Source organism: Panulirus ornatus, chromosome 56 (genome assembly GCF_036320965.1).
Source record: "Panulirus ornatus isolate Po-2019 chromosome 56, ASM3632096v1, whole genome shotgun sequence".
Classification (NCBI taxonomy): domain Eukaryota; kingdom Metazoa; phylum Arthropoda; class Malacostraca; order Decapoda; family Palinuridae; genus Panulirus; species Panulirus ornatus.
Window position 1 is genome coordinate 34524969 of NC_092279.1, and position 27563 is coordinate 34552531.

The window sequence follows — 27563 nt, forward strand, 5'->3', positions numbered from 1 at the left end:
TATCATATGCCTTCTCCAGATCCATAAATGCTACATAAAAATCCATTTGCTTTTCTAAGTATTTCTCACATACATTCTTCAAAGCAAACACCTGATCCACACATCCTCTACCACTTCTGAAACCGCACTGCTCTTCCCCAATCTGATGCTCTGTACATGCCTTCACCCTCTCAATCAATACCCTCCCATATAATTTACCAGGAATACTCAACAAACTTATACCTCTGTAATTTGAGCACTCACTCTTATCCCCTTTGCCTTTGTACAATGGCACTATGCACGCATTCCGCCAATCCTCAGGCACCTCACCATGAGTCATACATACATTAAATAACCTTACCAACCAGTCAACAATACAGTCACCCCCTTTTTTAATAAATTCCACTGCAATACCATCCAATCCTGCTGCCTTGCCGGCTTTCATCTTCCGCAAAGCTTTTACTACCTCTTCTCTGTTTACCAAATCATTTTCCCTAACCCTCTCACTTTGCACACCACCTCGACCAAAACACCCTATATCTGCCACTCTGTCATCAGACACATTCAACAAACCTTCAAAATACTCATTCCATCTCCTTCTCACATCACCACTACTTGTTATCACCTCCCCATTTACGCCCTTCACTGAAGTTCCCATTTGCTCCCTTGTCTTACGCACCCTATTTACCTCCTTCCAGAACATCTTTTTATTCTCCCTAAAATTTACTGATAGTCTCTCACCCCAACTCTCATTTGCCCTTTTTTTCACCTCTTGCACCTTTCTCTTGACCTCCTGTCTCTTTCTTTTATACTTCTCCCACTCAATTGCATTTTTTCCCTGCAAAAATCGTCCAAATGCCTCTCTCTTCTCTTTCACTAATACTCTTACTTCTTCATCCCACCACTCACTACCCTTTCTAAACAGCCCACCTCCCACTCTTCTCATGCCACAAGCATCTTTTGCGCAATCCATCACTGATTCCCTAAACACATCCCATTCCTCCCCCACTCCCCTTACTTCCATTGTTCTCACCTTTTTCCATTCTGTACACAGTCTCTCCTGGTACTTCCCCACACAGGTCTCCTTCCCAAGCTCACTTACTCTCACCACCTTCTTCACCCCAACATTCACTCCTCTTTTCTGAAAACCCATACTAATCTTCACCTTAGCCTCCAGAAGATAATGATCAGACATCCCTCCAGTTGCACCTCTCAGCACATTAACATCCAAAAGTCTCTCTTTCGCACGCCTGTCAATTAACACGTAATCCAATAACGCTCTCTGGCCATCTCTCCTACTTACATAAGTATACTTATGTATATCTCGCTTTTTAAACCAGGTATTCCCAATCATCAGTCCTTTTTCAGCACATAAATCTACAAGCTCTTCACCATTCCCATTTACAACACTGAACACCCCATGCATACCAAGTATTCCCTCAACTGCCACATTACTCACCTTTAAGTTAAGAGTAAATGTGAATAAGAGCAAGGTTATTAGGTACAGTAGGGTTGAGGGTCAAGTCAATTGGGAGGTGAGTTTAAATGGAGAAAAACTGGAGGAAGTGAAGTGTTTTAGATATCTGGGAGTGGATCTGTCAGCGGATGGAACCATGGAAGCGGAAGTGGATCATAGGGTGGGGGAGGGGGCGAAAATTTTGGGAGCCTTGAAAAATGTGTGGAAGTCGAGAACATTATCTCGGAAAGCAAAAATGGGTATGTTTGAAGGAATAGTGGTTCCAACAATGCTGTATGGTTGCGAGGCGTGGGCTATGGATAGAGTTGTGCGCAGGAGGATGGATGTGCTGGAAATGAGATGTTTGAGGACAATGTGTGGTGTGAGGTGGTTTGATCGAGTAAGTAACGTAAGGGTAAGAGAGATGTGTGGAAATAAAAAGAGCGTGGTTGAGAGAGCAGAAGAGGGTGTTTTGAAATGGTTTGGGCACATGGAGAGAATGAGTGAGGAAAGATTGACCAAGAGGATATATGTGTCGGAGGTGGAGGGAACGAGGAGAAGAGGGAGACCAAATTGGAGGTGGAAAGATGGAGTGAAAAAGATTTTGTGTGATCGGGGCCTGAACATGCAGGAGGGTGAAAGGAGGGCAAGGAATAGAGTAAATTGGAGCGATGTGGTATACAGGGGTTGACGTGCTGTCAGTGGATTGAATCAAGGCATGTGAAGCGTCTGGGGTAAGCCATGGAAAGCTGTGTAGGTATGTATATTTGCGTGTGTGGACGTGTGTATGTACATGTGTATGGGGGGGGGGTTGGGCCATTTCTTTCGTCTGTTTCCTTGCGCTACCTCGCAAACGCGGGAGACAGCGACAAAGTATAAAAAAAAAAGAAAAAAAAATATATGTATATATATATATGAATATATCCTGCGATAGTGAGGTAGCGCAAGAAAACAGATAAAATGATGGACCTAACACACCCACATACAGTTGTACATACATACACGCCCACGCCTCCCTTTCCACACCTAGGTACCCAAATAATTTCCATAGTTTACCCCTAGACGCTTTGCATGCCCTGGTTCAGTCCATTGACTGCACATCGATCCCGGTGTACGACATAATTCCAATTCACTCTATTCCTGACACGCCTTCCAACCTCCTGCATGTTCAGGACCCGATCGCTGAAAACCATTTTCACTCCATCTTTCCACCTCCAATTTGGTTTCCCACTTCTCGTTCCCTCCACCTCTGACATATATATATTCTCTTTGTTAAATTTTCTTCACTCATTCTTTCTATGTGAACAAACAATTTCCATACACCCTCTTCTGCTCTCTCAACAACACTCTTTATATTGCCACACATCTCTCTTACCCTCTCATTATTTACTTGATCAAACCTCATCCCATATATTGTCCTCAAACATTTCGTTTCCAACACATCCACCCTCCTCCGCACAACCCTACCTATATCCCATGTCTCGCGTCCATATAACACTGTTTGAACCACTATTCCTTCAAACATACCTATTTTTGCTTTCCGAGACAACGGTCTCGGCTTCCACAAATTCTTCAACGCTTCCAAAACCTTCACCCCCTCCCCGTCCCTGTGACACGCTTTCGCTTCCTTGATTCCATCTTCTGATAAATCCATTCCCAAGTTTCTAAAACACTTCACTTTCTCCAGTTTTTTTCTGTTCAAATTTACCTCCCAATTTACTTGTCCTTCAACTCTACTGAACCTAATAACCTTGCTCTTACTCACATTTACTCTCAGCTTTCTTCTTGCATATAATTTACCAAACTCATTAACCAGCTTCTGCAGTTTCTCACCCGAATCAGCCAATAGTGCTGTATCATCAGCGAACAACGACCGACTCAATTCCCAAGCTCTCTCATCCACAACAGACTGCATACTTACCCTTCTCTCCAAAACATTTGCATTCACCTACCTAACCACCCCATCCACAAACTGACATTCACTGGGAACCAATCACTTTCCTCTTACCATACTCGTACAAATGCATTAAATCCTCGACAAGATTTTTTTACTACTTGTTGGAACTTGCCTCCTACACCATATACTCTTGATACCTTACACAGAACATCTCTATTAACTCTAACATATACCTTCTCCAGATCCATAAATGCTGCATACAAATCCACCTGTTTTTCTAAGTACTTCTCAGATACATTTTTCAAATGAAACACCTGATCCATACATCGTCTACAACTTCTTAAACCACACTACTTTCCCAAATCTGATGCTCTGTACATACCTTCACCCTCTCAATCACTACCCTCTCATACAATTTGCCAGGAATACTCAACAAACATATAATTCTGTAATTTGAGCACTCACCTTTATCAGCTTTGCCCTTGTACAATGGCACTATGCACGCATTCCGCTGATCATCAGGCACTTCACCATGAGCCATACATACATTGAATATCCTCACCAAAATGTCAACAACACAATCATCCCCTTTTCTAATGAATACCATTGCAATACTATCCAAACTCGCTACCTCGACGGATTTTATCTTCCGCAAATCTTTCACTTTCTCTTCTCTGTTTACCAAACCATTCTCCCTGACCCCCCTCACTTCGCACACAACCTTGACCAAAACACCCTATATCTACCACTCCATCATTACACACATTCAACAAGATTTCAAAATACTCACTCGATCTCCTCACTTCACCACTGCTTGTTATTACCTACCCATTAGCCTCTTCACCGATGTTCCCATTTCTTCTCTTGTCTTACGCACTTTATTTACCTCCTTCTAAAGCAACTTTTTATTCTCCCTAAGATTTACCATACTTTCTCACCCCAACTCTCTCTTGCCCTCTTTTCCCCTTAATACACCTTTATCTTGAACTCCTGCCTCTTTCTTTTATACATCTCCCAGTCATTTGCACTATTTCCCTGCAAAAATCGTCCAAACGCCTCTCTCATCTGTTTCAATAGCAATCTTACTTCATATATATATATATATATATATATATATATATATATATATATATATATATATATATATATATATATATATATATATATATATATATATATATATATATATATATATATATATATGCATATATGTGTGTGTGTGTGTGTGTTGTTGACTGGTTGGTTAGGATATTCAATGTATGTATGGCTCATGATGAAGTGCCTGAGGATTGGTGGAATGCGTGCATAGTGCCACTGTACAAAGGCAAAGGGAATAAAGGTGAGTGTTCAAATTACAGAGGTATAAGTTTGTTGATTATTCCTGGGAAATTGTATGGAAGGCTATTGATTGAGAGGGTGAAGGCATGAATAGAACATCAGACTGGGGAAGAACAGTGTGGTTTCAGAAGTGGTAGAGGATGTGTGGATCAAGTGTTTCCTTTGAAGAATGCATGTGACAAATACTTAGAAGAAAAAATGAATTTGTATGTAACATTCTTGAATCTGGAGAAGGTATATGATAGAGCTGATAGAGATGCTCTGTGGAAGGTATTAAGAATATATGGTGTGGGAGGCAAGTTGTTAGGAGCAGTGAAAAGTTTTTATCGCGGATGTAAGGCATGTGTACGAGTAGGAAGAAGGGAAAGTGACTGGTTCTCATTGACTGTTGGTTTGCTGCACGGGTGCGTGATGGCTCCATGATTGTTTGATCTGTTTATGGATTAGGTTGTCAGGGAGGTGAATGAAAGAGTTTTGTAGACATGGGCAACCATGCAGTCGGTTGTGGATAAGAGGGCTTGGGAGGTAAGATATTTGTTGTTCGCTGATGATACAGCGCTGGTGGATGATTCGGGTGAGAAACTGCAGAAGCTGGTGACTGAGTTTGGTAAAGTATGTTAAAGAAGAAACCTGAAAGTAAATGTTAATAAGAGCAAGGTTATGAGGTAGAGTAGGGTTGAGGAACAAGTGAAATGGGAGGTAATGTATATATATATATATATATATATATATATATATATATATATATATATATATATATATATATATATATATATATATATATATATATATATATATATATATATATATATACATATATATATATATATTTATTTATTTATATATTTATTTATTTATTAATTCATTTTGCTTTGTCGCCGTCTCCCACATTTGCGAGGTAACGCAAGGAAACAGAAGAAAGAAATGGCCCAACCCACCCCATACACATGTATATACACACACGTCCACACACGCATATATACGTACCTATGCATCTCAATGTACACATATATATACACACACAAACACATACATATATACCCATGCACACAATTCACACTGTCTGCCTTTATTCATTCCTATCGCCACCTCGCCACACATGGAATACCATCCCCCTCCCCTTTCATGTGTGCGAGGTAGCGCTACGAAAAGATAACAAAGGCACCATTCGCTCACACTCAGTCTCCAGCTGTCATGCAATGATGCCCGAAACCACAGCTCCCTTTCCACATCCAGGCCCCACACAACTTTCCATGGTTTACCCAAACGCTTCACATGCCCTGATTCAATCCACTGACAGCACGTCAACCCCGGTATACCACATCGATCCAATTCACTCTTTTCCTTGCCCGCCTTTCACCCTCCTGCATGTTCAGGCCCGATCACTCAAAACCTTTTTCACTCCATCTTTCCACCTCCAATTTAGTCTCCCACTTCTCCTCGTTCCTTCACCTCCGACACATTATATCCTCTTGGTCAATCTTTCCTCACTCATTCTCTCCATGTGCCCAAACAATTTCAAAACACCCTCTTCTGCTCTCTCAACCACGTTCTTTTTATTGCCACACATCTCTCTTACCCTTACATAACTTACTCGATCAAACCACCTCACACCACACATTGTCCTCAAAAATCTCATTTCCAGCGCATGCACCCTCCTGCGCACAACTCCATCCATAGCCCACGCCTCGCAACCATACAACATTGTTGGAACGACTATTCCTTCAAACATACCCATTTTTGCTTTCCGAGATAATGTTCTCGACTTCCACACATTCTTCAATGCTCCCAGGATTTTTGCCCCCTCCCCCACCCTATGATTCACTTCCGCTTCCATGGTTCCATCCGCTGACAGATCCACTCCAGATATCTAACACACTTTACTTCCTCCAGTTTTTCTCCATTCAAACTTACCTCCCAATTGACTTGACCCTCAACCCTACTGTACCTAATAACCCTACTGTACCAAATAACTCAGTCACCAGCTTCTGCAGTTTCCCATATGAACCAGCCACCAGCGCTGTATCAACAGCGAACAACAACTGACTCACTTCCCAAGCTCTCTCATCCCATCAGACTTCATACTTGCCCCTCTCTCCAAAACTCTTGCATTCACCACCCTAACAACCCTATCCATAAACAAATTAAACAACCATGGAGACATCAAACACCCCTGCCGCAAACCTACATTCACTGAGAACCAATCACTTTCCTCTCTTCCTACACGTACACATGCCTTACATCCTCGATAAAAACTTTTCACTGCTTCTAACAACTTGCCTCCCACACCATATATTCTTAATACCTTCCACAGCGCATCTCTATCAACTCTATCATATGCCTTCTTCAGATCCATAAATGCTACATACAAATCCATTTGCTTTTCTAAGTATTTCTCACATACATTCTTCAAAGCAAACACCTGATCCACACATCCTCCACCACTTCTGAAATCACACTGCTCTTCCCCAATATTATGCTCTGTACATGCTTTCACCCTCTCAGTCAATACCCTCCCATACAATTTGCCAGGAATACTCAACAAACATATAATTCTGTAATTTGAGCACTCACCTTTATCAGCTTTGCCCTTGTACAATGGCACTATGCACGCATTCCGCTGATCATCAGGCACTTCACCATGAGCCATACATACATTGAATATCCTCACCAAAATGTCAACAACACAATCATCCCCTTTTCTAATGAATACCATTGCAGTACTATCCAAACTCGCTACCTCGACGGATTTTATCTTCCGCAAATCTTTCACTACCTCTTCTCTGTTTACCAAACCATTCTCCCTGACCCCCCCTCACTTCGCACACAACCTTGACCAAAACACCCTATATCTACCACTCCATCATTACACACATTCAACAAGATTTCAAAATACTCACTCGATCTCCTCACTTCACCACTGCTTGTTATTACCTACCCATTAGCCTCTTCACCGATGTTCCCATTTCTTCTCTTGTCTTACGCACTTTATTTACCTCCTTTTAAAGCAACTTTTTATTCTCCCTAAGATTTACCATACTTTCTCACCCCAACTCTCTCTTGCCCTCTTTTCCCCTTAATACACCTTTATCTTGAACTCCTGCCTCTTTCTTTTATACATCTCCCAGTCATTTGCACTATTTCCCTGCAAAAATCGTCCAAACGCCTCTCTCATCTGTTTCAATAGCAATCTTACTTCATATATATATATATATATATATATATATATATATATATATATATATATATATATATATATATATATATATATATATATATATATATATATATATATATATATATATATATATGCATATATGTGTGTGTGTGTGTGTGTGTTGTTGACTGGTTGGTTAGGATATTCAATGTATGTATGGCTCATGATGAAGTGCCTGAGGATTGGTGGAATGCGTGCATAGTGCCACTGTACAAAGGCAAAGGGAATAAAGGTGAGTGTTCAAATTACAGAGGTATAAGTTTGTTGATTATTCCTGGGAAATTGTATGGAAGGCTATTGATTGAGAGGGTGAAGGCATGAATAGAACATCAGACTGGGGAAGAACAGTGTGGTTTCAGAAGTGGTAGAGGATGTGTGGATCAAGTGTTTCCTTTGAAGAATGCATGTGACAAATACTTAGAAGAAAAAATGAATTTGTATGTAACATTCTTGAATCTGGAGAAGGTATATGATAGAGCTGATAGAGATGCTCTGTGGAAGGTATTAAGAATATATGGTGTGGGAGGCAAGTTGTTAGGAGCAGTGAAAAGTTTTTATCGCGGATGTAAGGCATGTGTACGAGTAGGAAGAAGGGAAAGTGACTGGTTCTCATTGAATGTTGGTTTGCTGCACGGGTGCGTGATGGCTCCATGATTGTTTGATCTGTTTATGGATTAGGTTGTCAGGGAGGTGAATGAAAGAGTTTTGTAGACATGGGCAACCATGCAGTCGGTTGTGGATAAGAGGGCTTGGGAGGTAAGATATTTGTTGTTCGCTGATGATACAGCGCTGGTGGATGATTCGGGTGAGAAACTGCAGAAGCTGGTGACTGAGTTTGGTAAAGTATGTTAAAGAAGAAACCTGAAAGTAAATGTTAATAAGAGCAAGGTTATGAGGTAGAGTAGGGTTGAGGAACAAGTGAAATGGGAGGTAATGTATATATATATATATATATATATATATATATATATATATATATATATATATATATATATATATATATATATATATATATATATATATATATATATATATATACATATATATATATATATTTATTTATTTATATATTTATTTATTTATTAATTCATTTTGCTTTGTCGCCGTCTCCCACATTTGCGAGGTAACGCAAGGAAACAGAAGAAAGAAATGGCCCAACCCACCCCCATACACATGTATATACACACACGTCCACACACGCATATATACGTACCTATGCATCTCAATGTACACATATATATACACACACAAACACATACATATATACCCATGCACACAATTCACACTGTCTGCCTTTATTCATTCCTATCGCCACCTCGCCACACATGGAATACCATCCCCCTCCCCTTTCATGTGTGCGAGGTAGCGCTACGAAAAGATAACAAAGGCACCATTCGCTCACACTCAGTCTCCAGCTGTCATGCAATGATGCCCGAAACCACAGCTCCCTTTCCACATCCAGGCCCCACACAACTTTCCATGGTTTACCCAAACGCTTCACATGCCCTGATTCAATCCACTGACAGCACGTCAACCCCGGTATACCACATCGATCCAATTCACTCTATTCCTTGCCCGCCTTTCACCCTCCTGCATGTTCAGGCCCCGATCACTCAAAATCTTTTTCACTCCATCTTTCCACCTCCAATTTAGTCTCCCACTTCTCCTCGTTCCTTCACCTCCGACACATATATCCTCTTGGTCAATCTTTCCTCACTCATTCTCTCCATGTGCCCAAACCATTTCAAAACACCCTCTTCTGCTCTCTCAACCACGTTCTTTTTATTGCCACACATCTCTCTTACCCTTACATAACTTACTCGATCAAACCACCTCACACCACACATTGTCCTCAAAAATCTCATTTCCAGCGCATGCACCCTCCTGCGCACAACTCCATCCATAGCCCACGCCTCGCAACCATACAACATTGTTGGAACGACTATTCCTTCAAACATACCCATTTTTGCTTTCCGAGATAATGTTCTCGACTTCCACACATTCTTCAATGCTCCCAGGATTTTTGCCCCCTCCCCCACCCTATGATTCACTTCCGCTTCCATGGTTCCATCCGCTGACAGATCCACTCCCAGATATCTAACACACTTTACTTCCTCCAGTTTTTCTCCATTCAAACTTACCTCCCAGTTGACTTGACCCTCAACCCTACTGTACCTAATAACCCTACTGTACCAAATAACTCAGTCACCAGCTTCTGCAGTTTCCCATATGAACCAGCCACCAGCGCTGTATCAACAGCGAACAACAACTGACTCACTTCCCAAGCTCTCTCATCCCCATCAGACTTCATACTTGCCCCTCTCTCCAAAACTCTTGCATTCACCACCCTAACAACCCTATCCATAAACAAATTAAACAACCATGGAGACATCAAACACCCCTGCCGCAAACCTACATTCACTGAGAACCAATCACTTTCCTCTCTTCCTACACGTACACATGCCTTACATCCTCGATAAAAACTTTTCACTGCTTCTAACAACTTGCCTCCCACACCATATATTCTTAATACCTTCCACAGCGCATCTCTATCAACTCTATCATATGCCTTCTTCAGATCCATAAATGCTACATACAAATCCATTTGCTTTTCTAAGTATTTCTCACATACATTCTTCAAAGCAAACACCTGATCCACACATCCTCTACCACTTCTGAAATCACACTGCTCTTCCCCAACATTATGCTCTGTACATGCTTTCACCCTCTCAGTCAATACCCTCCCATACAATTTACCAGGAATACTCAACAAACGTATGCCTCTGTAATTTGAGCACTCACTCTTATCCCCTTTGCCTTTGTACAATGGCACTATGCACGCGTTCCGCCAATCCTCAGGCACCTCACCATGAGTCATACATACATTAAATAACCTTACCAACCAGTCAACAATACAGTCACCACCTTTTTTAATAATTCCACTGCAATACCATCCAAACCTGCTGCCTTGTAGGCTTTCATCTTCCGCAAAGATTTTGCTACCTCTTCTCTGTTTATAAAATCATTTTCCCTAACCCTCTCACTTTGCACACCACCTCAACCAAGACACCCTATATCTGCCACTCTATCATCAAACACATTCAACAAACCTTCAAAATACTCACTCCACCTCCTTCTCACATCACCACTACTTGTTATAACCTCCCCATTAGTACCCTTCACTGAAGTTCCCATTTCCTCCCTTGTCTTACGCACTTTATTTACCTCCTTCCAGAACATCTTTCTATCCTCCCTAAAATTTAATGATACTCTCTCACCCCTACTCTCATTCAACATATATATATATATATATATATATATATATATATATATATATATATATATATATATATATATATATATATATATATATATATATATATATATATATATTTTTTTTTTTTTTTTTCATACTATTCGCCATTTCCCGCCTCAGCGAGGTAGCGTTAAGAACATATATATATATATATATATATATATATATATATATATGTATTTATATATGTCTTAGGAATGTCTTGGGAGTAAAGTCAGGGGTTAGTGAGAGGACAAGAGCAAGGGAAGGAGTAGCACTACTCTTGAAACAGGAGTGGTGGAAGGATGTGATAGAGTGTAAGAAAGTAAATTCTAGATTGATATGGGTAAAACTGTAAGTTGATGGAGAAAGATGGGTGATCATTGGTGCATATGCACCTGAGCATGAGAAGAAAGATAATGAGAGGCAAGTGTTTTGGGAGCAGCTGAATGAGTGTGTTAGTGGTTTTGATGCACGAGACCGGGTTATAGTGATGGGTGATTTGAATGCAAAGATGAGTAATGCGGCAGTTGAGGGAATAATTGGGGTGTTCGGTGTTGTGAATATAAATGGTGAAGAGATTATAGATTTATGTGCTGAAAAAGGACTGGTGATTGGGAATACCTGGTTTAAAAAGGGAGATATACATAAGTATACGTATGTAAGTAGGAGAGATGGCCAGAGAACGTTATTGGATTACGTGTTAATTGATAGGCGCGCAAAAGAGAGACTTTTGGATGTTAATGTGCTGAGAGGTGCAAATGCAGGGATGTCTGATCATAATCTTGTGGAGGCGAAGGTGAAGATTTGTAGGGGTTTTCAGAAAAGAAGAGAGAATGTTGAGGTGAAGAGAGTGGTGAGGGTAACTGAGCTTGGGAAGGAGACTTGTGTCAGGAAGTACCAGGAGAGACTAAGTACAGAATGGAAAAAGGTGAGAACAAAGGACGTAAGGGGAGTGGGGGAGGAATGGGATGTATTTAGGGAAGCAGTGATGGCTTGCACAAAAGATGCTTGTGGCATGAAAAGCGTGGGAGGTGGTGTGATTAGAAAGGGTGGTGAGTGGTGGGATGAAGAAGTAAGATAATTGGTGAAAGAGAAGAGAGAGGCATTTGGACGATTTTTAAAGGGAAATAATGCAAATGAGTGGGAGATATATAAAAGAAAGAGGCAGGAGGTCAAGAGAAAGCTGCAAGAGGTGAAAAAGAGGGCAAATGAGAGTTGGGGTGACAGAGTATCATTAAGTTTTAGGGAGAATAAAAAAAATGTTTCCGAAGGAGGTAGATAAAGTGCGTAAGAAAAGGGAGCAAATAGGAACTTCAGTGAAGGGGGTAAATGGGGAGGTGAAAACAAGTAGTGGTGATGTGAGAGGGAGATGGAGTGAGTATTTTCAAGGTCTGTTGAATGTGTTTGATGATAGAGTGGCAGATGTAGGTGTTTTGGTCGAGGTGTTGTGCAAAGTGAGAGGGTTAGGGAAAATGATCTTGTAAACAGAGAAGAGGTAGTAAAAGCTTTGCGGAAGATGAAAGCCGGTAAGGCAACGGGTTTGGATGGTACTGCAGTGGAATTTATTAAAAAAGGGGGTGACTCTACTGTTGACTGATTGGTAAGGCTATTTAATGTATGTATGATTCATGGTGAGGTGCCTGAGGACTGGGGGAATGCTTGCATAGTGCCATTGTACAAAGGCAAAGGGGACAAGATTGAGTGCTCAAATTACAGAGGCATAAGTTTGTTGAGTATTCCTGGGAAATTATATGGGAGGCTATTGATCGAGAGGGTGAAGGCATGTACAGAGCATCAGATCGGGGAAGAGCAGTGTGGTTTCAGAAGTGGAAGATGATGTGTGGATCAGGTGTTTGCTTTGAAGAATGTATGTGAGAAATACTTAGAAAAGCAAATGGATTTGTATGTAGCATTTATGGATCTGGAGAATGCATATGATAGAATTGATAGAGATGCTCTGTGGAAGGTATTAAGAATATGTGGTGTGGGAGGCATGTTGATAGAAGCAGTGAAAAGTTTTTATCGAGGATGTAAGTTATGTGTACGTGTAGGAAGACAGGAAAGTGATTAGTTTTCAGTGAATGTAGGTTTGCGGCAGGGGTGTGTGATGTCTCCATGGTTGTTTAATTTGTTTATGGATGGGGTTGTTCGGTAGGTGAATGCAAGAGTTTTGGAAGGGGGGGGGGCAAGTATGCAGTCTGTTGTGGATGAGAGAGCTTGGGAAGTGAGTCAGTTGTTGTTCGCTGATGATACAGCGCTGGTGGCTGATTCATGTGAGAAACTGCAGAAGCTGGTGACTGAGTTTGACAAAGTGTGTCAAAGAGGAAAGTTGAGAGTAAATGTGAATAAGAGGAAGGTTATTAGGTACAGTAGGGTTGAGGGTCAAGTCAACTGGGAGGTAAGTTTGAAAGGAGAAAAACTGGAGGAAGTAAAGTGTTTTAGATATCTGGGAGTGGATTTAGCAGCGGATTGAACCATGGAAGCGGAAGTGAATCATAGGGTGGGGGAGGGGGTGAAAATTCTAGGGTCCTTGAAGAATGTGTGGAAGCTCGAGAACATTATCTCGGAAAGCAAAAATGGGTTTGTTTGAAGGAATAGTTGTTCCAAGAATGGTGTATGGTTGCGAGGCTTGGGCTATGGATAGACTTATGCGCAGGAGGGTGGATGTGCTGGAAATGAGATGTTTCAGGACAATATTTGGTGGAAATAAAAAGAGTGTTTTTGAGAGAGCAGAAGAGGGTGTTTTGAAATGGTTTGGTCACATGGAGAGAATGAGTGAGGAAAGATTGACCAAGAGGATATATGTGTAAGAGATGGAGGGTAAGAGGAGAAGTGGGAGACCAAATTGGAGGTGGAAAGCTGGAGTGAAAAAGATTTTGAGTGATAGGGTCCTGAACATGCAGGAGGGTGGAAAGCGTGCAAGGAATAGAGTGAATTGGAACGATGTGGTATACCGGGGTCGACGTGGTGTCAATGGATTGAACCAGGGCATGTAAAGCGTCTGGGGTAAACTATGGAAAGTTCTCTGGGGGCTGGATGTGGAAAGGGAGCTGTGGTTTCGGTGCATTATTACATGACAGCTAGGGACTGAATGTGAACGCATGTGACCTTTGTTGTCTTTTCCTAGCGCTAACTCGCACACTTGAAGGGGGAGGGGGTTGTTATTCCATGTGTGGCGAGGTAGCGATTTTCCGCATTAGCGAGGTAGCGTTAAGACCAGAGGACTGGGCCTTTGAGGGAATACCCTCACCTTGCCCAATTCTCTGTTCCTTCTTTTGGAAAATTTAAAAAAATCCGAGAGGGGAGGATTTCCAGCCCCACGCTCCCTCCCCTTTTAGTCGCCTTCTACGACACGCAGGGAATACGTGGGAAGTATTCTTAATCCCCTATCCCCTATATATATATATATATATATATATATATATATATATATATATATATATATATATATATATATATATATATATTTTTTTTTTTTTTTTTTCAAACTATTCGCCATTTCCCGCGTCAGCGAGGTAGCGTTAAGAACAGAGAACTGGGCCATTGAGGGAATATCCTCACTTGGCCCCCTTCTCTGTTCCTTCTTTTGGAAAATTAAAAAAAATTGAGAGGGGAGGATTTCCAGCCCCCCGCTCCCTTCCCTTTTAGTCGCCTTCTACGACACGCAGGGAATACGTGGGAAGTATTCTTTCTCCCCTATCCCCAGGGATAACATTATATATATATATATATATATATATATATATATATATATATATATATATATATATATATATATATATATATATATATATATATATATATATACACATATATATATATATATACATATATATATATATATATATATATATATATATATATATATATATATATATATATATATATATATATATATATATATATATATATATATATATATATATATATATAAACGTCCATACACGCACATATACATACATAGACATATACATACATATACCTGTACATATTCATGCTTGCTTGCCTTCATCCATTCCTCTCGCTACACCGCCACACAGTAAATAGCATCACACCCCCCGCTTCAGCGAGGTAGCACCAGGAAAACAAACAAAAAAAAAAAGGGCCACCTTCGTTCATACTTAGTCTCTAGCATATATATATATATATATATATATATATATATATATATATATATATATATATATATATATATATATATATATATATATATATATATATATATATATGTATATTTTTTTTTCTCATTAATTTCCGCTTTTGAACGCTACTTCCAAATTATATTCTGTATTCAATAGAAAGTACGGTGCATACATTTTGTGTCCATTCTTGTTATGTCATGAATAATTTTTTTGACGAACACTTGATTTTGATATTGAAATATGACTCATTGATTCTTTAAGGGAAGAACAAGAATTATCATTATCATGATCTTCCACAAACTCATGATGATCATCAGAGGACGAGTCCAAAGAGTCACCGTTCCAACACTCGAAATTAGACAGAATTTGATTTCCTCTGAAAACATTTTGTCTTGTCTTCCCATATCGGTGGATACTTTAACCTCTCAGTGCTCTCCATTATCTTCCAGCATCCGCATCGTCAAAGAGTCAGGCATTTTGGACAAGTGGATCAGGGCACAAATCACAAACACCAGCCAGTGTCTCCGTCCTCCCAGCTCTGACCGCAGGGAGGGCATCTCGCCTCTCAACACTGAGGCCTTGACTGGTCCACTCCTGGTGCTGGCAGGAGGTAGGCACAGTCGGCGTCTTATGTCAGACTTCCTGGGTCACGCTTACTTTCCTTGTACAGGAGCAGCAAATTTTTGTTATGATCAAAATTTCAAATATGTTTTCAGATTCAGTGGTTAGATATATGACATATACAGATCACTATTATTCCAGTTAGTTCATTAGTTCTGCCAAGAGTGGCGCACCGTGGCTTTACGTTAAGCGGCTTCAAGGGTCATTACGGCAATGAATGTCAAGATGTAACGACAAATGACAAAACTTGAACAGCTTGAGGTGATCGATGTAATTCTAAGACCAAACCCATTGTCACTGCAAGTATAACTTGGAGTTGTATTGATAACGCAGACATTGGCGACTGCTGACGTAATGATTACCGAAGTGACAATATTCATGACAGTAAATTGACAGTAGCAGTAACAGCAGCACCATTGGTCATGATATTAAGAATACTAACAGCTGTATCAGCGAAAGTAGTTATGCCAGTAGTTGTTACTGTATTGATAATGGTAGTAGTATTAGTAGCAATAATGCGAGTATTAATATTGATATTGGTATCAACAGTCAAGTGATCGTATTGATAAGAGTGGTAGTTATGGAGGTAGAATCTATAGTACGAGCAGTAAAGATATCAGCAACTCTAGTAAGAGTGCGCTTTCAAAATGTGGTTGTTTGTCTTGTAGATATAGTAGTACTGATATCAAAAGTAAGATTGCTTGTAGTGTCTGGAATGTAATCAATTTCGGTACAAATGGTAAGGATGTAGCTAGTAGTGTTTTCAATAGCAAGGGTAGAGATGGTAGTTTAATCTAAAGTAGTAGTAGTAGGTAGTAGTAGTCGTAGTAATGGTAGCACTGGTAATAATGGTAATAATAGAAGTTGTTGTAGTAGTACTCGTACTAGTATTAGTGGCAATAGTAGTCTTAGTAGTAATATTAATATTGTCAGTAGTGTTAGCAGTAGTATTCGTAGGAGTAAGGACAACAATAGTAGTAGTAGTAGTAGTAGTAGTAGTAGTAGTAGTAGTAGTAGTAGTAGTAGTAGTAGTAGTAGTAGTAGTAGTAGTAGCAGCAGCAGTAGTATTAATATATAAAGGAATTCGAACAGTAATAGGCCACTGGGTCCCTTCAAGGCTGCCAGTGATAATGGGATATATTAGAAACTCATAGATTACTGTGGTAAAATTTGTCTGATATACTGATATTGAAAGGAGAATAACCAGCAAACTGTCACTGTGACTAAGGAGCGAAATATTAATCATATTTGTTATCAAAACGTATCTATAGCACTTTCTACCACTCGAACTGGTAAAACTTTCCATATGAAGAAAACGTACTATACCCATGACTTTGTATCCATTATTACGAGTAAAATCGTTTGTTGAATGAAGATTATCAAAGCCTTTAACTATCCTGGGAATCATTTTGGTACCTCGACGTCATACCCTATACATTCTCTCGGTGTCTTCCTTCAGCTAGGGTAACCAAAACTGAGCATAATATTCTAGATGGGGACGAACCAATGAAGCCAGCTTTTGTCTGCTCTTTTCGCTGCTTCCATTCACTACTTACTTGGTTTTAGGTCACCGTAGATTATTATGCCCAAGTCTTTATCCTCATTCATTTATTGCAGTTCGACTGAATTCATTCTGTAGCTTACCTTTTCGTTTGTACTATCAATATGTAAAACTTTGCACTTTTCGATAATGACTTCATTTGCCACTTTTTGGCCCAGTCCATCAGTTTGTATATATGTCACTTTGAAGCTGCAGACGTTCAAGTTGATTTCTAGATTTATTTCCCAGCTTGAAATCATCTCCCTATATTGATATCTAAAAACATCATCAATATATATGAGAAAGGGAAATGGTCCCAAGACCATTTCTTGTGGTATACCACTTCTTAAGTTTAATCATTTCGAGGCTTGGCATTGATCACAACACTTTACGGCCAGTTAACCATTTCCTATCCATGGAAGAACGACCCCATCAGTACAATGAGGCAATTTTGCTGGTACCTTTAACACGGAACCTTATTGAATACTTTTTAAAAACCTTGATAGATGACATCAACTGCTTTATTTTCATCATACATGCTAATTCTATCATAAAGAAAAAGGTAAAGACGATTTGTCACACATAAGTGATGAAAGCCATGCTGATAATCGTTTATGAAGCAGTGATCCTTTAAATAGTTTACATTTTGTCTAGTTTAAGCGTTCCTACAACAAACGAGAATTATAGGCAGTGAATTATTATCTTTCTTGAACGTCGGTGTCGCACTGGCAAATTTCCGTACACCGGGAACTTATCCCATAAGTGACTTATTGAAATGAGCAGTCAAGGGATCAACTATCTCATTTTTCACTTATTTCATTGTCCTCGGATATAGCTTTCCAGGGCTTGTCGTTTTGTTCATTTTCATTTTGTTTATTGCTGAAGTTGGATTTAGGACGAGTTATATCTTCGGTCGTAATACAGAGGCAAAAAGTAATTTCAGAATTTCGCCATAGCTTCCTTCCGTTCAACCATATCACCGCTTTCCAAAACTGATGTACCAATTGACTCGGTAATGATTCTCTTCCTTCTTACATAACTAAAAACCTCCTTAGGGTTTCTTTGCTATTTTTTACATTGGGAACTTCATACTGACAATTACTTAGGTTGTTCAAGCAATCTTACTTTCCCATGACTTAGTCATATTTTTTTTGTAAATTCGATGAGTTTCTTTTGAACTACATCCTTCGACAGAAGGTACTTCTTCATTTCACCTCTCCTCCACCTTGGCTTTGTTATAGAAATAGACCATCTACTAAGCATTGACACATACCTTTCTTCTACTGCTCTGAAAGTTCTGCGAAAACAAAACTTACTGAAGCTCTTGCAAGTCATGTTCATGTCGTTCTCATTGACCATATCATATCAGAACTGCCTGTCAAAAGGAATGCGAAGATATCTAAAATTTGCAGGTTTGAAAGTGGGTATTTTACGTGACTGCCGTTTTGCCAATTGTACCAAGTTTTTTGTCCCCCTTCAGCATTGTAAAAGAGAGCTTCATTTATAGTCGGAACTAAATCTCATATTTTCTCGTCGCAAACAAGTCTCTTGACTAATTGGATTAGGGCGCTATCAAGTAGATTTAGGTAGAATCGTACCCGGAGCTAACAAGATACCTGTATGTTAAAATCTCCTATGATACAATCCTGTGCATTGCACACTTCTACAAACTGCTTAAAAATTTTCTCACTTATTCGTGATATATGTGCAGAGGGCCAATAAATAAGTCATTGTTTTCCTTCCTTACGAGTTTACGTTTTGATATCTATAAAAATGAAGTTGGCATTGTCAACGGCGACAACATTTGCAGTACGGGATTAAAATGAGTGTTAACAAAGAGCCATGACACAACCATATACTATATCATTCCTCTATTAAACAAAGTAAAACCTGGAATTACATATTCGGAAATGAAATCTCTGTTTATCAACATCTAACCAAGATTCGGAAATAGCACGCACATCATAATATCCTTCTAGTGCTCCTGTCTTTTGACCTTTTTTTTTTCTCTTTTGCATATACTGCCAGCATTAACATGAAATTATATTTGAATAGTATTGAGGCCTATTTCGAAGGGCACTTATGAAGGGGAATGAGTGCTCTATAGGGGCTGCGTTATTTTTTTACCAAAACGCACATGTTGACTCACTAAGGAGCCTACCAAAGCGCGAAGCTCCCTTTCAATTCAGGTGTAATGGGTCCTTCATAAACATCTCAGACCGCGTGTAGAAATGCTTGCCACAAGTGTATGTACTCAGCTCCTTCCTGAAATAGAGGTTCATCAATCTATTATTTGATGAACAGAATATTCTATAATGTAAATCTTACCTCGAAAACGTCGAATAAGTTTAAGGTATTTCCCTAACAGCTCCTCCGATCTTTTCGTCAGTACATTTTAAGTACCTACATGACAAATAACAAATGCATCATCATTAGTGCCACCACAAACCTCCTCTACAGCTTTGGCCACGTTATCTACCCCAAACCCTGAGGAAAATAACTTTTGCGACGTGAAAGGTTCCTAGGAAAGATTTCCTTCGCCGATGAGCCTCACTTCGTACTCGCGGTCCTCATCATTACCCAGGGCCTGAAACCACTTCTTTTGTAAATATTGGTAACAAAGATCAATGTCTGTGGATTCACGCACTTCGTCTCACTTCCTGGAGGGATCGGCTTTCCTAGGTGACAGAAGAAGGATTACTGTAGGGTGTCTCAACATCCACAGAGCTGCTTCATGATGTTCTGGCTCACTCACTGATGCACATACCTGAGAGATATCTACCCTGGAGGTTATAAAGGTTGTTGTATCAACAGATACAGCCAGCTTTTCCACTAGGTCCGTCATTCCACGAAGAACCTGCAAATAAAAGGCATCACAAGATTATTGTAAAATTAAAGCCAAACCTTCCACTACACTCAAAACTTTATTGAACTGCTGGACTACTGAAACAGTAAACAAACGTTCTGTGAAAACTAAAATAAGGATTAGTAAAAGTTTTGAAATATGGTCACTGAACCCTCGACTTTATGAACACAGACCAAGCTCCTTATGCTTCAGGATCCCGTGTTTCCTCTACGGTGTCGTGTTCTCTCAGCTCAAGTGGCCTAAAGATGTATACTTTCTTTTTCTATTTTTCACGTCACAATACACAGCACTTTTCAATATGAAAAGGTAATACACTAAAATCTTAAAAAAAAAGGGTGGAAAGTTCAGTTTCAAAAGATGGAGTGATAACATCAGAGACAAAGTACTACCGTGTACGTTACGCCATAGAGACTTCCAAGTTCCCTGAAAATCCTCGCAATGTTTCTTAAACATACGCGTTTGAATATCTTTATCTTCCTTTTACATCAAGATTCATAGCAATTATCAGCACTGCAATATGATACACAAATATCTAAACACTTAAAATCTCCATAAAATCCAGTGATAAAGCACTGAAAAATCACAACAAAGGGATATCATATCAGGTCTAGATTAGCGTGCTACAAATATATATATATATATATATATATATATATATATATATATCTATATATATATATATATATATATATATATATATATATATATATATATATATTCATTATTATTTTCTTTATTTTGCTTTGTCGCTGTCTCCCTCGTTTGCGAGGTAGCGCAAGGAAACAGACGAAAGAAATGGCCCAACAACGTATATACATACACGTATGTATATACATACACAATATATATACATACACGTCCACACACGCAAATATACATACATATACATATCAATGTACACATATATATACACACTGAGACACATACATATATACCATGCACACAATTCACACTGTCTGCCTTTATTCATTCCCATCGCAACCTCGCCACACATGGAATTACCATCCCCTCCCCCCTCATGTGTGCGGGGTAGCTCTAGGAAAAGAAAACAAAGGCCCCATTCGTTCACACTCAGTCTCTAGCTGTCATGCAATAATGCTCGAAACCACAGCTCCCTTTCCACATCCAGGCCCCACACAACTTTCCATGGTTTACCCCAGACGCTTCACATGCCCTGATTCAATCCTCTGACAGCACGTCAACCCCGGTATACCACATCGATCCAATTCACTCTATTCCTTGCCCTCCTTTCACCCTCCTGCATGTTCAGGCCCCGATCACATAAAATCTTTTTCACTCCATCTTTCCACCTCTAATTTGGTCTCCCACTTCTCTTCGTTCCCTCCACCTCCGACACATATATCCTCTTGGTCAATCTTTCCTCACTCATTCTCTCCATGTGCCCAAACCATTTCAAAACACCCTCCTCTGCTCTCTCAACCACGCTCTTTTTATTTCCACACATCTCTCTTACCCTTACATTACTTACTCGATCAAACCACCTCACACCACACATTGTCCTCAAACATCTCAAGTCCAGCACATCCACCCTCCTGCGCACAACTCTATCTATAGCCCACGCCTCGCAACCATACAACATTGTTGGAACCACTATTCCTTCAAACATACCCATTTTTGCTTTCCGAGATAATGTTCTCGACTTCCACACATTCTTCAAGGCTCCCAGGATTTTCGCCCCCTCCCCCACCCTGTGATTCACTTCCGCTTCCATGGTTCCATTCGCTGCCAGATCCACTCCCAGATATCTAAAACACTTTACTTCCTCCATTTTTTCTTCATTCAAACTTACCTCCCTATTGACTTGACCCTCAACCCTACTGTACCTAATAACCTTGCTCTTATTCACATTTACTCTTAACTTTCTTCTTTCACACACTTTACCAAACTCAGTCACCAGCTTCTGCAGTTTCTCACATGAATCAGTCACTAGCGCTGTATCATCAGCGAACAACAACTGACTCACTTCCCAAGCTCCCTCATCCACAACAGACTTCCTGCTTGCCCCTCTTTCTAAAACTCTTGCATTCACCTCCCAAACAACCCCATCCATAAACAAATTAAACAACCATGGAGACATCACACATACCTATACATATATATATATATATATATATATATATATATATATATATATATATATATATATATATATATATATATATATATATATATATATATATATATACATATATATATATATATATATATGTATATATAGGCACGTCTGACAGCTGGGAGGAATGACAACCAACGAAAGTAATTGTAGTAGTAGTAAAAGAAGGTTTTGCATAATGAAAATGAAAACTGATAGTAAAATAGTGATATGCTACTTCGAAAAGATAAAGTGCTGAATGAACTAGATAGAGTAGGGAAGAATAGTCATAACATTAGCATGAGTGATGATCACAACATGTGGAATAATATCATTGTCAGTGATAATAAATTTAGTTTTCCTCAAACAAAAAATTACCTTACGTATGCCTTGTCTTCCAGGAATGGTAGCAGGCTTACTGATCTTCCTAGTTGAGCTTCTGTTGTCCTGGATGTCTACAGGTAACTAGAATAGTCAAATCTTTTTCACTGCATCTCTCTCTCTCTCTCTCTCTCTTATATATATATATATATATATATATATATATATACATATATATATATATATATATATATATATATATATATATATATATATATATATATATATATATATATATATATATATGTATATATATATATATATATATATATATATATATATATATATATATACATATATATATATATATATATATATATATATATATATATATATATATATATATATATATATATATATATATATATATATATATATATATATATATATATATATATATATATATATATATATATATATATATATATATATATATATATATATATATATATATATATATATATATATATATATATATATATATATATATATATATATATATATATATATGAATGTAGGTTTGCGGCAGGGGTGTGTGATGTCTCCATGGTTGTTTAATTTGTTTATGGATGGGGTTGTTAGGGAGGTAAATGCAAGAGTTTTGGAAAGAGGGGCAAGTATGAAGTCTGTTGGGGATGAGAGAACTTGGGAAGTGAGTCAGTTGTTGTTCGCTGATGATACAGCGCTGGTGGCTGATTCATGTGAGAAACTGCAGAAGCTGGTGACTGAGTTTGGTAAAGTGTGTGGAAGAAGAAAGTTAAGAGTAAATGTGAATAAGAGCAAGGTTATTAGGTACAGTAGGGTTTAGGGTCAAGTCAATTGGGAGGTGAGTTTGAATGGAGAAAAACTGGAGGAAGTGAAGTGTTTTAGATATCTGGGAGTGGATCTGGCAGCGGATGGAACCATGGAAGCGGAAGTGGATCATAGGGTGGGGGAGGGGGTGAAAATTCTGGGGGCCTTGAAGAATGTGTGGAAGTCGAGAACATTATCTCGGAAAGCAAAAATGGGTATGTTTGAAAGAATAGTGGTTCCAACAATGTTGTATGGTTGCGAGGCGTGGGCTATGGATAGAGTTGTGCGCAGGAGGATGGATGTGCTGGAAATGAGATGTTTGAGGACAATGTGTGGTGTGAGGTGGTTTGATGGAGTGAGTAACGTAAGGGTAAGAGAGATGTGTGGAAATAAAAAGAGCGTGGTTGAGAGAGCAGAAGAGGGTGTTTTGAAGTGGTTTGGGCACATGGAGAGGATGAGTGAGGAAAGATTGACCAAGAGGATATATGTGTCGGGGGTGGAGGGAACAAGGAGAAGAGGGAGACCAAATTGGAGGTGGAAAGATGGAGTGAAAAAGATTTTGTGTGATCGGGGCCTGAACATGCAGGAGGGTGAAAGGAGGGCAAGGAATAGAGTGAATTGGAGCGATGTGGTAAACCGGGGTTGACGTGCTGTCAGTGGATTGAATCAAGGCATGTGAAGCGTCTGGGGTAAGCCATGGAAAGCTGTGTAGGTATGTATATTTGCGTGTGTGGACGTATGTATATACATGTGTATGGGGTGGGTTGGGCCATTTCTTTCGTCTGTTTCCTTGCGCTTCCTCGCAAACGCGGGAGACAGCGACAAAGTATAATAATAAAAAATATAAATATATATATATATATATATATATATATATATATATATATATATATATATATATATATATATTTTTTTTTTTTTCATACTATTCGCCATTTCCCGCGATAGCGAGGTAGCGTTAAGAACCGAGGACTGGGCCTTTGAGGGAATATCCTCACCTGGACCTCTTCTCCGTTCCTTCTTTTGGAGAATTAAAAGAAAAAAACGAGAGGGGAGGATTTCCAGCCCCCCGCTCCTTTCCCTTTTAGTCGCCTTCTACGACACGTAGGGAATACATGGGAAGTATTCTTTCTCCCCTATCCCCAGGGAATACATATATATATATATATATATATATATATATATATATATATATATATATATATATATATATATATATATATATATATATATATATATATATATATATATATATATCATTTATTTTGCTTTGTCGCTGTCTCCCGCGTTAGCCAGGTAACACAAAAAAACAGACGAAAGAATGGCCCAACCCACCCACATACACATGTATATACATACACGTCCACACACGCAAATATACATACCTATACGTCCCAATGAATACATATATATACACACACAGACATATACATATGTACACATGTACATAATTCATACTGTCTGCCCTTATCTATTCCCATCGCCACCTAGCAACACATGGAATAACAGCCCCCGCCCCCCTCTTGTGTGCGAGGTAGCGCTAGGAAAAGACAACAAAGGCCCCGTTCGTTCACACTCAGTCTCTAGCTGTCATGTAATAATGCAACGAAACCACAGCTCCCTTTCCACATCGAGGCCCCACAGAACTTTCCATGGTTTACCCCAGACGCTTCATATGCCCTGGTTCAATCCATTAACAGCACGTCGACCCCGGTATACCACATCGCTCCAATTCACTCTATTCCTTGCACGCCTTACACCCTCCTGCATGTTCAGGACCCGATCCCTCAAAATCTTTTTCACTCCATCTTTCCACCTCCAATTTGGTCTCCCACTTCTCGTTCCCTCCACCTCTGACACATATATCCTCTTGGTCAATCTTTCTCACTCATTCTCTCCATGTGAACAAACCATTTCAAAACACCCTCTTCTGCTCTCTCAACCACAATTTTTTTGTTTCCACACATGTCTCTTACCCTTACATTACTTACTCGATCAAACCACCTCACACCACATATTGTCCTCAAACATCTCATTTCCAGCACATCTACCTTCCTGCGCAATAACTCAATCCATAGCCCACGCCTTGCAGCCATACAACATTGTTGGAACTACTACTCCTTCAAACAAGAGAAAGGTGCAAGAGGTGAAAAACTTCAATGAAGGGGGCTAATTGGGACGTGAAAACAAGTAGTGGTGATGTGAGAGAGATGTAGTGAGTATTTTGAAGGTTTGTTGAATGTGTTTGATGAGTAGCAGATATAGGGTGTTTTGGTCGAGATGGTGTGCAAAGTGAGAGTGTTAAAGGAAATGATTTGGTAAACAGAGAAGAGGTAGTAAAAGCTTTGCGGAAGATGAAAGCCGGCAATTCAGAAGGTTTGGTTGGTATTGCAGTGGGGTGACTGTACTGTTGACTGGTTGGTAAGGTTATTCAAAGTATGTATGTTACATGGTGAGGTGCCTGAGGATTGTCGGAATGCTTGCATAGTGCCTTTGTATAAAGGCAAAGGGGATAAGAGTGAGTGCTCAAATTACAGAGGGATAAGTTTGTTGAACATTCATGGTAAATTATGTGGGAGGGTATTGATTGAGAGGGTGAAGGCATGTACAGAGAATCAGGTTGGGGAAGAGCAGTGTGGTTCAGAAGTGGTTGAGGATGTGTGGATAAGGTGTTTCCTTTGAAGAATATATGTGAGAAATACTTAGAAAAGCAAATGGATTTGTATGTAGCATTTATGGATCTGGAAAAGGCAGATGATAGAGTTGATAGAGATGCTCTGTGGAAGGTATTAAGAATATATGGTGTGGGAGGCAAGTTGTTAGAAGCAGGAAAAGTTTTTATCGTGGATGTAAGGCATGTGTACGTGTAGGAAGAGAGGAAAGTGATTGGTTCTCAGTGAATGTAGGTTTGCTCCAGGGATATGTGATGTCTCCATGGTTGTTTAATTAGTTTATGGATGGGGTTGTTAGGGAGGTGAATGCAAGAGTTTTGGAAAGAGGGGCAAGTATGGAGTCTGTTGGGGATGAGAGAGCTTGGGAAGTGAGTCAGTTGTTGTTCGCTGATGATACATCGCTGGTGGTTGATTCATGTGAGAAACTGCAGAAGCTGGTGACTGAGTTTGGTAAAGGGTGTGAAAGAAAAAATTTGAGAGAAAATATGAATAAGAGCAAGGTTATTAGTTACAGTAGGGATGAGGGTCAAGTCAATTGGGAGGTAAGTTGGAATGGAGAAAAACTGGAGGAAGTAAAGTGTTTTAGATATCTGGGAGTGGCTCTGGCAGTGGATGGAACCATGAAAGCGGAAGTGAATGATAGGGTGGGGGAGGGTGCGAGAATTCTGGGAGCCTTGAAGAATGTTTGGAAGTCGAGAACATTATCCCGGAAAGCAAAATTGGGTATGTTTGAAGGAATAGTGGTTCCTATGGATAGAGTTGTGCGCAGGAGGGTGGATGTGCTGGAAATGAGATGTTTGAGGACAATATATGGTGTGAGGTGGTTTGATCGAGTAAGTGATGTAAGGGTAAGAGAGATGTGTGGAAATAGAAAGAGCGTGGTTGAGAGAGCAGAAGAGGGTGTTTTGAAATGGTTTGGGCATATGGAGAGAATGAGTGAGGAAAGATTGACCAAGAGGATATATGTGTCGGAGGTGGAGGGAACGAGGAGAAGTGGGAGACCAAATTGGAGGTGGAAAGATGGAGTGAAAAAGATTTTGAGTGATCGGGGCCTGAACACGCAGGAGGGTGAAAGGCGGGCAAGGAAGAGAGTGAATTGGATCGATGTCGTATACCGGGGTCTACGCGCTGTCAATGGATTGAATCAGGGCATTTGAAGCGTCTGGGGTGAACCATGGAATGTTCTGTCGGGCCTGGATGTGGAAAGGGAGCTGTGATTTCGGGCACTATTACATGACAGCTAGAAACTGA

The 27563-nt window shown here is 39.6% G+C and overlaps 1 protein-coding gene across 1 annotated transcript in view; it reads left to right on the top strand.

The window, feature by feature from the left end:
- The window catches only part of LOC139765807 (probable glutamate receptor), an 88903-nt gene extending 65967 nt beyond the window's left edge, over window positions 1–22936 (top strand). The window contains exons 9-10 of the mRNA XM_071693599.1: window positions 15777–15937; window positions 22869–22936. Coding sequence (XP_071549700.1) covers window positions 15777–15937; window positions 22869–22936 — 229 coding nt within the window. The remainder of the gene's footprint in view (window positions 1–15776; window positions 15938–22868) is intronic.
- The last annotated feature ends 4627 nt before the right edge of the window (window positions 22937–27563 follow it).